We start from the raw sequence: 14,849 nt of genomic DNA, 5'->3' as shown, positions 1-14,849 counted from the left end.
AGTCTTGTAAAGAAGTCTCGGGTTCTATCTAACAACCTCTTATCCCTTTAATTGGCAGCTATCTAGCGAGAAAGACTCGTGCTTAAGTAGGTAGCAGGCTGCACATGTCAATTGAAGGTGCTCTTAGCTACTTGCTATGTAGGTAGGTACCTAGCTAGCATTGACAAGAATAAAAAGTGACACGCACGTGCTGTATATCAGAACCTTTTTATCGATCATCGAATCAGACGTACGAAGTATTTCGTTGCAGAAAACGCCTGGGGGTGGGGCTGTGCCTGTCAATATCGCTTGGTTTCATCACTCAGCCTCGCGTAAAGGCCGATTCAACTACCCCATGACATTTACAATCGTTTCTGCTTTTCAATGATAATAAATACCCACGAGCTAGCAGTTTAAGTCTTGTTCCAATAGTACCTAGGTAGCTAAAAGCCATGGCAGGTGTCGGGGAAGCTTCTACCATCGCGGGACTATTCTCGCTTGGTATCCAAGTAACAACCGTGCTGTACTCCGTCGCAGACGGCATCGGTGCCGCCGGCGAAGAAGTGCGCAATGTCGCCAGAGACGTGGATTCGGCGACGCAGATAATGAGGACGATTCAAGGCGTCCTCGACAAGCAGCCGCACGTCAACGACGAAATCGGCGGCGTGGTGAAACGTATCATGGACATCTGCGACCAGATCTTCAGGATATACGACGTTCTGCAGAAAAGTCTTGTCCCGCTCCTGGAGCGCTTCCGGGATAGCGAGAAGAAGCTCGAACAATTCGGCCTCCGGCTCAAATGGTATTTCCGGAGCAAGGAGAAGGTTACGGGTTTTAGACACTCTCTGCAACAGCAGATTGCGATGCTGACGCCGATCTTGACGCTCCTGACTATTGATCGGAGCGGTGCAGTGCACAACAATTATTAGTATGTACACGTCTGTTGCCCTTCTTGCAAACTGGAAGGCATTGTTAACGTAAATAGTGTGCAAAATATTCAAGTCAAATATATCTTGGAAAACAGTACGGCGAATCTACAACATAATTCTAGTAACGAGTCACGGCAGCAAGCTTCAACATATTCGTCTCACTCAACACTCCTGCCATCAGGCAGAGACGCCAGCAGAGGTAGACCCAAGTCAAATGGGACTTCTGCCGCAAGGGAAGATGATGAAGTGACAGTAGACAGCAGCCAGAAGACATCTACTGCTACTGCCGAAACATCAAGTAGCCAGACTGCCTTGATTCGGTACTATTCATCTGACAAGAACGACGAGAGACTTCCTCAGGAAGAAGCCGAAGAGATCGACCAGGAAGTCGTGGAAACGCTTAATAGAAGCCTGGATATCATACCCAGCAAAAACATCGAATTCGTCACAATAGAAACGTATTCCGTGGAGATACAGTTTTCCAGACTCGTGCGGCAGATATTAGTCGACCTGGAGAACAAGAACGCACGAAAAAGCTCAGCGGACGAAGATCCGTCTTTAGTTAGCGTTTTGAAGCCCGAGCCCAAGGTCTCGGTTCGAGAAGAGAAATGGACGAAGATAAACAAACCAGACGGGACGTGGAGCGTATTTCCAGTCGACACAATTGATACGACCAATGTAAGGGTCATTCCAACTTGCATTTCCTAGCTTCTTAGTGTCATTAGGGGGCGTTCCCTCGGCTAACTACCTACTTGTTTAGAAATTCATCCTTGCACTCAACGACTTGGATTATGATATTTGCTGTCTCGATTACTTCGGGAATGCAAATAATGCGGCGGAAAGGTTCCGAAAGTTTAGGTCGAACCCTGACGATGTCACTCTGGATTATGATGCCCTCGAGTGTGTGCTTAGATTCCATCAGATCAAGATTGTCGATTCTGATGGCTCGGTCATCATCCCGAGGTTATGGGAGAGGCACTCTTGTCAAGCAAGGACTATCTCCCTGATAAGTACAAAGCGAGGCCTATTACCAAAACTAACACCTGCGGAGGTCCCTAGTTTGAAGGGGATGGGGTTGCTGAAACGACTGAGAAAGATATTAGGAGTTTAGTTGATAAAATGGACGTCTCCCTTTCAACTCCATTTAGATAAGTAGTTCTCGTGAAGTCATAAGCCTTGTAGATCTAAATTTAACTTGGAAAATTGGAAGATAATCCTGACCTGTCTTCACATAGAAACCATGCTCCCTGATAAAAGCTAAAATAGACCAGACGATGAAAGCATAGTGACATGAATAAGAGCCCATAAAAATACTTGATAGTTTATATTAGATTTACTCTTTCATACCTCGAATTGGCAGACTTACCACTTCACCTAGCAATTCTCACAGACCACGCGGGGACTATCACAAGTTCACAGCGTTCATAAAATGATGCAATGATTCCATTTTTCTAAAGGGGGGACTCTTAACCTTAAGTCGATATACCTATCATCCTCCGGCTACCTATCCAGCCTTATCCCTCGGCCTAAATAGGACATCTACGACAAACGCGCAATTCGTTCAGTAGCTTTCATATAAACATTCATTACCCGAGCCCACCAGTCAGTCCCTCATCCCGAATCTACCTGATCAGCATTCCCCGCTTCATTCCGCGCCTATTGCAGAGCCTGCGCGGCGAAAGTGGGTAGGATGAAGCTGGCCTTGTGGATCTCCGCGTTGTAGTACCTGCAGAGCTTGGCCTCCTCCTCGGGGGACCAGGACCGGACGGGCTTCTTGACGTCGCGACCGGCTTCCTTGCAGCAGACCATGAAGCCGATCTGACCCGAGGGGTAGGTCGGGATGGTCGTGTACGCGTACTCGGCCACGGGGAACACCTCCCCGCAGTCCTTCTTGAGCTTCGTGATGAGCGGCAGGTGGAGCCATTGGTTCTCGGCTACGGAGGACGGAGAGTTAGCGAACGGAGTTCGGTGGAAGAACTAGGGGGGTGAGTTTAAAACAGACTGGGAAGACCTAGGGAAGGGGGAGAAGAGGGGAAGGTGATGAGGAAAGGGGGATGAGGAATAGGGAATTGGGGGGTCGATGCAAATCTCAGCCTAGATGAAGACCCAAGACTCGAAATACCCGACCAAGGGAAACACTCAGAAAGGTATATGTATGGGGAGAGGTGAGTGAGCAAGGAGATATCACGAGGAAAACACAGCCCGTCAAAGCCCAAGATTCGACCCTTCATAGGAAAAAATCGGGGGGTTGTTTAAGAACAACCAGGCGCAAAGTTCGGTGCCGTTTTCTTTCACCCGGTATCTCTGCGAACTTTTGCCTGATATAAAGGAGACGTACAACCTTGAGTGGTGATAACGCCGCCGGGGCGCAGGGCATCGTATAGCAGTTGGAAGTAAGACTTCTGGAACAGGCTCTCGGCGGGGCCCTCCGGGTCGGACGAGTCGGTGATGATGACATCAAAGGCATTCTTGTAGTCGTTCAAGAACTTGAAGCCGTCGCCAACGTGGACCTTCACCTTAGGGTGTTTGAAGCCCTCGGCCATACCAGGGAGGTATTGCTTAGAGAGGCGGATAACGGCCTTTGGTTTTAGAACTGGTATTAGCTATATATATTCCACCGCGACGGTAGCAACAGCCAATTGAGTAATAATACCTCGTCGATATCACAGAGGATAGCCTCCTCGATGCATTCGTGCTTGACAACCTCACGGAGGACACCCCCGTCACCGCCACCGATGACTAGGACCTTCTTGGGGTCAGGGTGGGAGTTGAGGGCCAGGTGGGTGATCATCTCCTGGTAGGAGAACTCATCCCGCTCAGTGCACTGGATGACGTTGTCCAAAACCAGGACGGTGCCGTAGTTGGTGGACTCGAAGATGAGGACGTCTTGGTACTGGCTCTTCTCGTGATGCAGCACCTTCTTCACCTTCAGGGTCATGGCCTGGCCTGGAATGAAAAGGCGAAACTCCTATTAGAATAAAACTTTCAAAGTCCCCACTTCCCTTTTGACTACGTGACTTTTTGCCAAAAGGGGGAAGTTCATCGTCCTTACTCACCAGGCCACATGTCAGAGATCTCTCTGAACCAGCCATCTGCGAGATATCGTTAGTGCCAGGGCCTTGAAACAGAGTGAATGAAACAGTCATGACATAAATCTAAAGGGGGGTATGATGTAGAGAAAGATAAAGACAGAGTTGTGAATATTCGATATATCTAAGTGAAATATGTTGTACAACCCCGATCAAGGGTCGAAGATACCCGTGTTTTTTTAATCAATCAGACATGATATGCCAATGCAACTTACCCTTGATGGTCTCGTGGACGATCTCTCCAGACATCTTCGGCTCCGTAAACAGCAAATAGTAAATATCGAGTACCGTCGGCGGGGCAAGAGTGGAAAAGAGCCTACTATTGCTGCTACGTCGACTTTGGCAGATATTTATAGGTCTAGGCAATCGCTGTTTCCAGTTGGTCGATAAAAACTTCAGTAGTCGGATGTTACTCTGACACGGCGAAAATATTTGCCTTCTCCAGTGCATCAACTGAAAATTTTGCTCTGCGGTGAGGGAAAAAAAGACTAAGAAAAAACCTGTAACCTTAAACCTTATGGGTTTGATAGGGCCGACCTAGAGCTCTTTCCGACAATCACACGGCTAACTTTGGAAGGTACAAACGTGTACATTTGGAGTACGCTGTTCGGCACCATGATAGGCAGAGTTAGTAGGGCTACTGGGCTAGCCATTGTACATGCACGTAACAGATTCCGCTCCAAAATGCACGAAATATACATGTGCGGCTAATCAACCTTGAATTCTTCGGTAACCAACCTTAGCCTCCGTAGTTCTACTTGATTGGGCAACAAGATGAAAACTTCGATAAAAAGGGGGGTTATCGTTGGGCACCAGCTCCTACATATTGCCTACCAGGTACCTACATACCTAAAGAAAGGGAAGTCGTATAGTGGGACCCAGTTTAGATATGCACATTTTCATACCAGGTTTCTGAGGCCTTTATCATTATCATGGAAGACTGTAACGACATTAATCTACAACCTGAGGTTGGTGAAATTAGGCTCAGGTACACATTAGCTATAGTGGTGAATGCATCTTTCATTTTGCTCGATACCCTTCCAATAAAAACTTGCGACGTTACCAAGCGATGCCTTCCATACTCAGGGCACCCGAATGCTTTTTGACCCTGAAAATAAGAACTTCAAACAATACCAGCAGCAATGCTATGCTTTAGTATACCCACCCTGCGCCGTACACCAATGTGAATTTGTCAATCTTATTTCTTATTCGCGCCCTTGTTCTGCTCCAGCACACGAACCAGCTCCTGTGCGAAGTCGGGCTTCTTGACCTGTAGTACCCAGGTCTCGAGTCCCTTGCCGTCGTCACTTGCTGCCGCGAAGTTGACCGTCTTCTCCGTAGACTTGTACTCGATATCCGATAAGAGGGCCTTGTTCATGGCAATATGGCCTCTCGGCTCGGCACGGAGCAACACGCGGACAGTTCCGGTTGTCTTATTCTTGAGGACGCGGAGAGGACCTACACCTTGAGTCGTCCATGGCGACTTATTCTCCTCCTCATCCTCGCCCTTACGGATGGGTATGAACTTAATGGCCTTGGCCCGTACTTCATGCAGAATGATTTCATCCTCCTCACCTGGTCCGCCATTCGTGAGCGAAAGCTGCTCCTGTGGCGCCTCTTCACCATCCTCGTTCTGAGTCTGCGGCTCCGGCGTGCCGTTTACCGGAGTCGTGCCAATGCTGGAAGGCGCCGGGAACGGGGAGTCTGGAGAGGGGTTAGCGAATCCTGCAATGCTTTGCTCGTTGGGAGACGTCTTACTAGCTCCTGTATCGCCACTTGCCTGCAAAAAGCTACCGGAACCCATCGAACCTGCCGTGGTAGACTTGAATGAAAACAGGTTTGCGTTGTTTTGGGGTGGTGTTGCGGTTGTAAAACTAAGACTAGGCGCGCCGTTGGTCGCGTTGGAAGAGGCTCCGAAAGAAAATCCTTGGCTAGCTGGAGCCGGATTGGGGGTTGATGGCGCTTGCTGGCCAAAGGAGAAGTTGAAGGTAGAGGCCGGCGCAGGTGTTGAAGGTTTGTCAGCGAACATTGAGACAGACGGCGAGGGAGTTGGTGAGGCGAAGGGGTTATTGAACGACTGCCCGTTGCCACCAGCCGTGAAAGTGAAGCCGGTGCCGGAGCTCGAAGGCCCTTGACTAAAGGCGAACGGAGTCGTGCCCGAACCAGCTGTGGAACCCCCGAACGAAATCTCGGGTTTCTTCGGCTCGCCGCCATTGGCTTGGGTGCCATTAGCACCAGCGCCAAAGAATATCGATGGCGCAGTCGAAGTCTGCGAACTGGATACAGTTGGTGCTATGGATTGGGCCCCGAAAGTGAAACTGGGCCCCGCGCTGGAAGTACTGTCGAAACTACTCGCCGGCTGGGCGGTTGAGGGTTCATCCTTCTTCTCGGCAGGTGCTGCATTACCACTTCTAAAGCCAAACAGACTGGTCGAGGTGGTTGAGTTATTACTAAACAGTGAGGGAGTTGCTGTTGGGGCTGGCTTCTTTTCAGCAGGCGTTGCCTCGCCATTCTTAGCACCAAACAATGCCGCTGGGGTAGTTGAATTGTTACCAAATATGGACGATGCTGCGGGGGTGGTGGTAGGCTTGGTCGCCTCAGAAATAAAGATCGGTTTGGGTGTAGTTGTGTTGAAGCTGCTCGACGTCTGACTAGGGCCGTTGCTGGGTTTAGGCGTGTCACTTGGGGTTTCAGGCTTTGATGCGCCAAAAGTGAAGCTCGCAGATGGCTGCTTCGCTGGAGTGTCAAATAGGGACTTCGTTGTGCTAGAGCCGTTAACCTTCGCACCACTCGTACCAAATGATGGTGTCTCGCTTGAAGAGCCGCCGAATAAGTTAGATGCAGACGGTTTTGCAGCATTTGCAAATATCGATTGGCTGCCGGTACCTCCATTCGCCTGAGAGTTGCCAAATAGTGATTTGGTTGTGGGGGTGGGAGCAGTTGTGCTTGCTGACGAGGCGCCAAAGATAGGGGAAGGCTCCTTGGGAGCCGAAGGAGGTTTACTAGCCTCGGCTGAAGAGTCCTTCTCATTTGCCTTCTGAACACCGCCGAATAACTTAGAAGTTGATGGTGTAGACTTCTGTGCTGAGAAGAGAGAGTTTGCAGTGCCGCCTGTCTTCGCCTGGGACAAAGTAGATGTGCTAGGTGTATTGAATATACTTGCACTTGCAGCTGATGGTTGGAATGCCGCATTAGTTGGGGCACCTGCTCCAAACAAACTCACAGTCGGCTTTGCCGTCGACGTATCCACTGATTTATCAGGCTCACTGCTAGATTCCGGCTTGTGAGTCGTCACTGAGCCGAAAGATATCGGGGTCGTCGCTGCGTTGAAAGTATAGTCACCTGGACGTTGAGTGGGAGTCTTAGTCTGTTCGCTTTCGGCCGGGGGTTGTTCGGTGGAAGTGAAGGTAGTCTGTTCTTCCGCACTGGACGGAGCTCGAAGTGGTTGTCCGTTAGATCCCATCTGAACTCGTCCAAAGAGACCACCTTTGGAATTGGCATTAGCTTCAAGGTCCTTATTGGACTGGCTGAAGAGGCCGAAGGTAGTAGCAGAGGGTTTACCAGCAGCAAATGGAGCTGAGTCACTCTGAGTGGAAGGGGTACTTGTGGCAGCACTCCCAGCGCCGTTGGGCTGGTCGCTGGGTGGCGCCTCTGGGCTTTCTTCTTCTTCCTCAGATTCAGACTCAGTATCGCCTTCATCAGCGTTACCATTCTCGTTACCACTGCTGTTAGCGGAGCTTTCGGAAAGATAGCTGAAGATATTGCCGCCACTTTTGGCTGGGGTTGATTTAGTATCTTGTCCAGCAAGCACCGAACCTGAAGAGCCGCCGTCCTTAACCGTTTCCACAGATGCGGGCTTGAATCCGTTCGAGAACGATGCGAATGGGTTCGATTTGCCGGCAAAACTCGAGTTCTGGGATTCGTCGGGCTTGGGAGTACCAAAGGGTGCTAACGAAGCTCTCTTGATTGGCGAGGTACTGCCGCTTTGTGTTCTGTTGAGGATGCTCTCAAATTTGGACTTGGCAGCAGAAGGAGTGGGCTTCTGCACCTTGCTGGGCTGATTCTCGTCAGGCTCGTCGGTATCGTCTACCTTTCGTTTACTCTTCTTAAAAGGCGCAGGTCCCGTAAGGACGGGATCGGCCTGTTCTTGAGTCAAATTGCGACGCTTATTCTGGTTCGCAGTTGACGCCATTAAGGCATTATCTTTCGGTGTCAAGTCATCCTCAGCCTTGCGCTTCGTCGACAAACTGTTCGCTCCTGTAAGACGACGGCCGCTCTGAGCGGAAAACGCGGTAGGTACGCTCTCAGCTTGTGGTTCGGGTTCGGGCAAGTTATGAGTCGCTCTCCACCTCTTTAGAACCTCTTCCGAGGGCTTGACGTTCTTGAATTCGTAAAGTCCATATCGTAGCATAATCAAACCTCTACTCTTCTCGTATTCCTTCGCAAAATTCATGATATTCAACTTCCAATCCTTCTTGGCAAATATCTCATTAGCGGCATACTTAAGTCTTCGTAAATCAAGGATGCAGAAGAACTGTCGTCGCTGGAGATCGTCGAAGTTCTGTGGGCATTTGTGAGCTAGGAACTGATCCGCGTAGATGGTACCCTTGCGATGAGGATCATCTGGGACTTCTTTGGACAGAGCTTCGCCAGACAATTCGGGGTCTGGTGACGGGATTCTCATCTTGAAAAGCTCAGTAGATGCTATACCATTCATGCCCCCGCTTGTACTCTTCTGCGTGAACTTGCGGGCGCTTGGCGTCATCTTTGTTGCGTCTGCGGGCAGGGTTGGCGCAAATTTGGCGGTGCGGACAGTTTGCGGAGTGTTGGTGCGGAAAAGGTCGCGACTGTACGCAGGATTTGTCGTAGGTGCTAGTTTTCCGGTGAGACGCGATGTACGCGCGGGAGATGGCTTGTTCATGGGCACAAGCGATGATCGGAATCGGCTTGCGGAGGCAGAGCGGAAAGGCGTCGAGCCCTGTTGGCCCGGAGGGGGACGGGGTTTGTGTGGTGTGGTAGTATCCATCGTGAATACAGGCATGAATGAAATTCTAGGTCTTTTCGATTACGCGTGGTGGTTGAGGTGATTGAGAAAGGAAAAGGGTATATTGATGTTGATGGACGCGTCGAGGGGAAGGAGGAGATTCAACTTGTAATCACTTAGGCGACAGGCTGCAACCAGTCAGAGGGCAAGTCATCCGCGGATAAAGAATGGAATGAATGTTAGGGAAAAAGAGGTAAGAAAAGCCTAAGCGGCAAATTCTCAGCGGAATTCGAAATTTGTTGACATGCAACAATTGAAATGAATCGAAACAGATAGGATAGAAAGTTTGGTTGATGATGGTTGATAATCCTTGACACCTTGTGATGGACTGCAAGGGCAGAAAGATTTTTGCTTTGGGTATGAAAGAAATCGGGAGTGATGTTATTATTTTGGGGTTCTGTGACTGAAAAAAATAATAAGGGTACGCGGGTACGTATTCGCACCTTTCCTGTACCTTTCCCCATAAAATGAACACCAAAAACTCAATCAGGTAGTGACTTTTGCTGTCCTGTTCGTGCTCCCGGCAACCGTTCCACACGTCATTGGGCAAAAAATAAAGACGCGCTTGCCCTGACCTGCAAAGTACCTTATGTATCAATACAGGACAGTCGAAGCTAAGGGAAGCACAGGCCACATTTCAGCATTGGCTCTTTGTACCTACGTACCTGCTTTTGGGTTCCTACAATTCCCAATATCGAAATCTGCCCAAATGCACTGAGATCTCGAAAACAATTAGATTGAACAGCTTCTTGCATGTGAGCTAACCATTCTTCTAGAAGACCTAGCATGTGGAGACTGGACTTGGTATATAGAATATCTATGGATGCAACTTTCCATACCACTTACATCACAACGGGACCTTGCGCCGTCCTCGAATGGATGATATCATTGGATATATATTATTATGTATGTAAGAGTTATAGGAGTATAAGTGGTAAGTAAAGCTTAGCTAACCTGATCCATCAGGGACGCAAATGTACGACTTGAATTCTGTAGGCGCTATTTGATGGATCTGCATGTATGTATTATTTCCAATCAGCCATTCTATCCGAGGCCTATTGACCTGTGTCAGGATGCCAAATTAGAGTGGGCTGTAGAACTCCCCCCGCTCAGATCGCAAAACTGCTTGGTATCTGAGGTTCCCGAAAAGCTTGCTTGGAAGCGATCTCCTAAGGAGGATTTGAAGACCTCGACCAACGGCAATGCTTGTTAAGCCACTTAAAGGATATAAGAGCAACAACACCTTTGTAATTAACTTCTCCCTATATGTATGCCAAGTAGAAATTTTCCTATATGTCGTAGACACATAATAACCTCGTCCCGCTGTTGAGGGTTATGCCTATGATGTTTACATGATGCATAGCTGCAGCTCTAATTTAGAGCAGATGGTCGAGAGAAAGTTTCAAAACAGGCTTCGGTTGTGGTAGTTCGGTTTGTAATTATGATATATAATACATGTTGATTGTTACATCTCCAAAAGCCCAATCCAAAATGGACGAGAGTCGCAAGGCAATCGACGATCTTTTACAACTTGGCCTTTGTCTGCGCCTTTGCTAGGATAGGTTGTAGCTTGGTCGCCTTCATCACATCGCCCTTAATCTTGAGTTTTCCCGACATGAACAATCGTTGCGCATTAGCTTGGCCGGACACGAGCTTAGCAAAGTCTTCGTCGGAAAGCGAAAGAGTGACTGTTTATTATCTCGAGTTAGTATGCCAAGTTTGACGCCAATAGATTCGACAACTGAGTCGCGACGGTCCATTACCTGTTGGTTTAGTCCCAACGCCGGTACCGACGGCACCTTTCTCCTTTAGATCGATATGCCAACTCTCGGTTTCGCCGGCCTTATTCTTTATAGTAAACGCAAAGATAGCATTTCCTTGCTTGATAGCATCCTTTTTATCGGCTTCGCTTGCAGATAACGCGGCATTGATAACATCGAATGCCTCCGAAGAAGGAAACTTGTCTATCAAGAGGAGACTGGTTAGTAATTTGCGAAACGAGGGATGTGCGCGCGACAACGGACATACCATTCTTGAAGGTCATTTTGGCGGTATTTGTCAAACCAAGAGTTGGCACGATTAAGAGAAGACGGCGGTAAGGGGTTGTCTAGTTGTTGAGTCGTTGAGCACGTGGGATTTGGTTGGAAAAACGTCAAAAATTTGGAGGATCGTAGGATTGAGTAAGCTAAAGGCTACACGTACATAATGTACTATGCGAGAAACGATGACGATGTCTCTCTCGGACCTTGCACATGTGAATTGAACCTCGGCCGCTACCCAATTCGTTCATGTGCTGAGTAGATCCAGGCACTATTTCGGTAAGCGAGACCGAGCGGAAGGTACTAAGTATGTATTTTATTAAGCCTTTGCCGGCTGCTGGGGTTAGTACCTAGTAGGCTGGGGAAGGAACTGTTTATGTAAGCGGAATAGAGTCGATCCGAAGCCACAATGCACACCTAGCCACTAGCCCCCTTTTCCCAAGCCACATTTTTCATTTCTCCATGTCTCCATTTCTCTATTAAGCCACTTAGTAAAGTCCCCAGATTCTCCAACAGGAGGCAAATAAGAAGAGAGATCGACCAGCTGCCAGGTCGATATCTGGACCTAGACCCGGCCTGTTCGACCTAAACTCACATGTTACATGGGCAAATTACATATGATACATGGCGGTGCGTTCCGCAGAGCTTACGCCTTTGCCATGCCGAGTTCTGGATCCAGTTAGAGCAAGGAGCTGCAATGGTTGTCCACAAGCCAAAAATACCCAATAGGAAGTCAACTTGTTTACAGAAGCGTTTCCCCCCCGCGGGAGAGCCCCTGGCATCATTAACTCGATTAACTCGCCATCGCCTGATCAATTCTGACCTTTCCCTTCTCTGGTCTAGAGCGTCTATTTCCGACCTTACCCGCCATCTCACCGGTCATAATGATCGAGCGCAGCCAGCCTGCCAGCATTACCAGCAACCAGCCACCAGCCAAGACCCCAAGCGAACCCAGGCGTGTTGTGGGTGCGCTGTCATTCCTGTCATTGCTGCCTGTCATTGTTGTCATCAGGGTCTTAAAGTGGTGGTTACATACTGAACTACCACCACACCCCTCGGCTGCACCAGCACGCCAGCTCACCTTGTCCGATATCTCACCTCTGTTGAGTTTCTCGAGGTGCACATGAGACATTGTCATTATCTCAAACAGAGCACGGGGAATAGGAAAATATATGGGATTTGAATCTCATCCTTTACGGTATTACAATCGCATGAGGATGACGTAAAAGCAAAGATTCTTGTATCCCAGAAGTTTCGTCAGCATCACTGTCTCACTTGGGAGCGGCATCACAATTATCCCGCCCCTTAATCGCCGAACTGCCGAATACTGGTCTCCTCGCCGACTAGTTGTCGATATTACTTCTATCTCTATCACCGGCATCGACTCGAATTTCACGAAATCGAAAATTTTCCATCTGATTTTACCACGTTTCTTCGTTGGCATGTGTGTGTCGAGCCCATCTCTCCTGCATTTCCAGGTGCCAGACGCTCGGGGTCTCGCCCGGTCACTCGGGATTTGACTGCTAGCAACCCTGACAGCCAGGGCTCTCTAATTGGTCGGTAGGGAATTGCGGAGATCTTGATATTTTTGAATAGTACGGTATCGCTGCGACAATCTTCGAAAGTCAAACGTACATCCAATGTACCTGGCAAACCGGGGACCATCCTATCGTCAGAGTCTCCCAGCTTGGCTAAATCGTACAGCTAAATCGTTACAATGCGTCGTATGATGGCAGATTCGAGAATTGTATGACCCAAGTAGAATATCTGTTCATCTGCCTTGTTATCGATCTGCTGTGGATAATATACCCCTTCTGCCTCCGCGTCTGCGCCGCTGCACTGCTTTTCTCCAGCCTCGCCACTGTAAAGAAGCCAAAACCCGCGTACGAAGATGCAAGGCTCAGACCCCGTGGGTGTGGCCTCATACTAACAAAAGACTTGTACACAAACTTGATTCCTGATTCTTGACTCCGGAGGATGGAGACTGTTAGAAGGGCGCAGGGGTGTTGGACCTGCAAACGTAAGTTTTTCGAGTATAACATCAGCAATCGCAACACTTACTAAACGTGTCGGAAAGGGCGTAAGATCGGATGTGACCGCGGCTACCCAGCCTGTAACAACTGTCTTCGCACCGGGAGAGAATGTCTAGGATATGGGATCCGTCTCGCGTGGCCAGATCAGCCGGATGGTCGTCGCAGATTGAATCGTCTTCCCGACCACACGATCCACCATCACGAAATTGATTCGGCCTATTATGGGAAGCAGTTTTTGAATGTGACTTACTCAGATCTAGCTATAGCCAGAAAAGGCATCTCGCCCATTTGCTTGTCCTTCGTTCGGGCCCAGCCAAGGCCTGGACGAATCATTCCTCTATTTTCGAATCTCCACGAGAGGGAGTCGCATCTCATCGATTACTGTGAGAACTAACCCTCCACGATCCATACACTCGTGAGGCTCGCGCGCCTTAGATGATTCGCTAATACCTAGCGCTTTAGACCGACGTAAGCTCTCTCAGATGATATCCACAATTGACGTCAACAACGGCTTTCGCGACGATCTACTGCCTATGGCACTCTCAAGCATCGGAAGCGCCTCAGATGGACTTAGAAATGCCATGCTCGCCGTATCAGCCTTTCATCTCTGGGGCCCCGAACATGCTCTATCTTACAAGGCCGACGCGCTTCGGTCGCTATCTTCGTCCTTGTCGAGCGAATCAGTCGGGATTACTGAGACGCAACTAGCCACGTCAATGATGCTGTGCGTCTATAATGTAAGCGCATGCGTATGTTCTTTCCGTGCGTAGATGTACTAATCTTGGATAGGTATTTGATGAGAACGAGGGAAACTGGAATCTGCATCTTCACGGTGCTCAAACTATTCTTCAGAAGCTTGCCTCTATCCACGGCGGACGATTGAAGTATGGATTCTTATATACATGGTTCCTCTATCATGAAATTCTAGGTTACTTTAGTCAGCCGCTTCTTCATGGAACCCGGTGTCCGGCATCTCTACAGCTCCTACACGATGCGAGTTTTGATAAATCTCTGGTACGGATGCTCATTCCACTCTTCTGACTTTCCAGACAAGCACGGTTTTAGCTAACAGCTAGCAGATTATAGGATCTCTTGGATGTTCCGTAGAAGTTATGGAGATCATAAGCTACGCCAACGGATTACGTGCTATCGAGCTAAGGGGCGAGTCTGCAGATTTTAATGTCGAAGAAAGGACTCAGAGAGCCGATGAATGGCACCTATTTGAAAGTAAAGTAACAAGCCTCCAGCAGCATCTGGATCCTCATGATGCGCATCGCCTACCGCAGCAGGAGCGGACTAGGATCCTTACTACGGCAGAGCTTTATCGAATCGCGGCCTTCCTATACTTGCAAAGGACAGGCGACTGCACCCATAACCAAGACCTCAGGTCAATGTATCTAGAGCAAGCCTTCCAAGCGCTGAGTAGCCTCGAAGTCTGTACAAGCCCATGGCCACTCTTTGTCATCGCGTGCGAGACGGAGAATGACCAGCAAAGAATTATGATCCTTCAAACACTCGATCGAATGGACAACGAAAGACACATTGGTAACGTTTATGTCCTACGGGATATTATCGAATCCCTTTGGAAACAACAAGACCTCCAGGCCGATAGCGGCCGAACCTCAAATACCAAATGGTGGAACGTCGTCAACCTAAATATTACAGCGCCGTGGTGCATCTAAGACGATATAAACGCACCGCCGCCCTGATCCCCCTCTCCGCCCCCATCCTTATCA

At 49.0% G+C, this 14,849-nt stretch overlaps 4 protein-coding genes across 4 annotated transcripts; 2 read left to right on the top strand and 2 right to left on the bottom strand.

Moving 5' to 3' along the window:
* F4807DRAFT_393755 (uncharacterized protein) lies at positions 1-2,129 on the top strand. Its single transcript, XM_047995928.1, has 2 exons — positions 1-907; positions 965-2,129. Exons 1-2 carry the CDS (start codon positions 432-434, stop codon positions 1,614-1,616), a joined length of 1,128 nt encoding a protein of 375 aa, XP_047856073.1. The 5' UTR covers positions 1-431; the 3' UTR covers positions 1,617-2,129.
* A 209-nt stretch (positions 2,130-2,338) lies between these two features.
* F4807DRAFT_418179 (spermidine synthase) lies at positions 2,339-4,471 on the bottom strand. Its single transcript, XM_047997289.1, has 5 exons — positions 4,213-4,471; positions 3,965-4,000; positions 3,562-3,854; positions 3,250-3,487; positions 2,339-2,842 (listed from the first exon to the last, which is right to left on the bottom strand). Exons 1-5 carry the CDS (start codon positions 4,445-4,447, stop codon positions 2,565-2,567), a joined length of 1,080 nt encoding a protein of 359 aa, XP_047856072.1. The 5' UTR covers positions 4,448-4,471; the 3' UTR covers positions 2,339-2,564.
* A 6,094-nt stretch (positions 4,472-10,565) lies between these two features.
* F4807DRAFT_458444 (sterol-binding-like protein) lies at positions 10,566-11,085 on the bottom strand (the record flags this gene model as incomplete). The annotated part of the gene is made up of 3 exons (XM_048001213.1): positions 10,566-10,729; positions 10,805-11,005; positions 11,070-11,085. The coding sequence occupies 3 exons, from the start codon at positions 11,083-11,085 to the stop codon at positions 10,566-10,568; spliced, it is 381 nt and encodes a 126-aa protein (XP_047856071.1).
* Positions 11,086-13,057: 1,972 nt separating this feature from the next.
* Positions 13,058-14,795, top strand: F4807DRAFT_458443 (fungal-specific transcription factor domain-containing protein; the record flags this gene model as incomplete). The annotated part of the gene is made up of 5 exons (XM_048001212.1): positions 13,058-13,100; positions 13,158-13,496; positions 13,576-13,850; positions 13,903-14,127; positions 14,193-14,795. 5 exons carry the CDS (start codon positions 13,058-13,060, stop codon positions 14,793-14,795), a joined length of 1,485 nt encoding a protein of 494 aa, XP_047856070.1.
* Between the last annotated feature and the right edge of the window lie 54 nt (positions 14,796-14,849).

Source organism: Annulohypoxylon truncatum (assembly GCF_022578515.1).
Source record: "Annulohypoxylon truncatum strain CBS 140777 unplaced genomic scaffold F4807scaffold_9, whole genome shotgun sequence".
Taxonomy (NCBI): domain Eukaryota; kingdom Fungi; phylum Ascomycota; class Sordariomycetes; order Xylariales; family Hypoxylaceae; genus Annulohypoxylon; species Annulohypoxylon truncatum.
The sequence above is the reverse complement of the archived record's forward strand: the minus strand, read 5'-3'. Positions and strand labels throughout refer to the sequence as shown.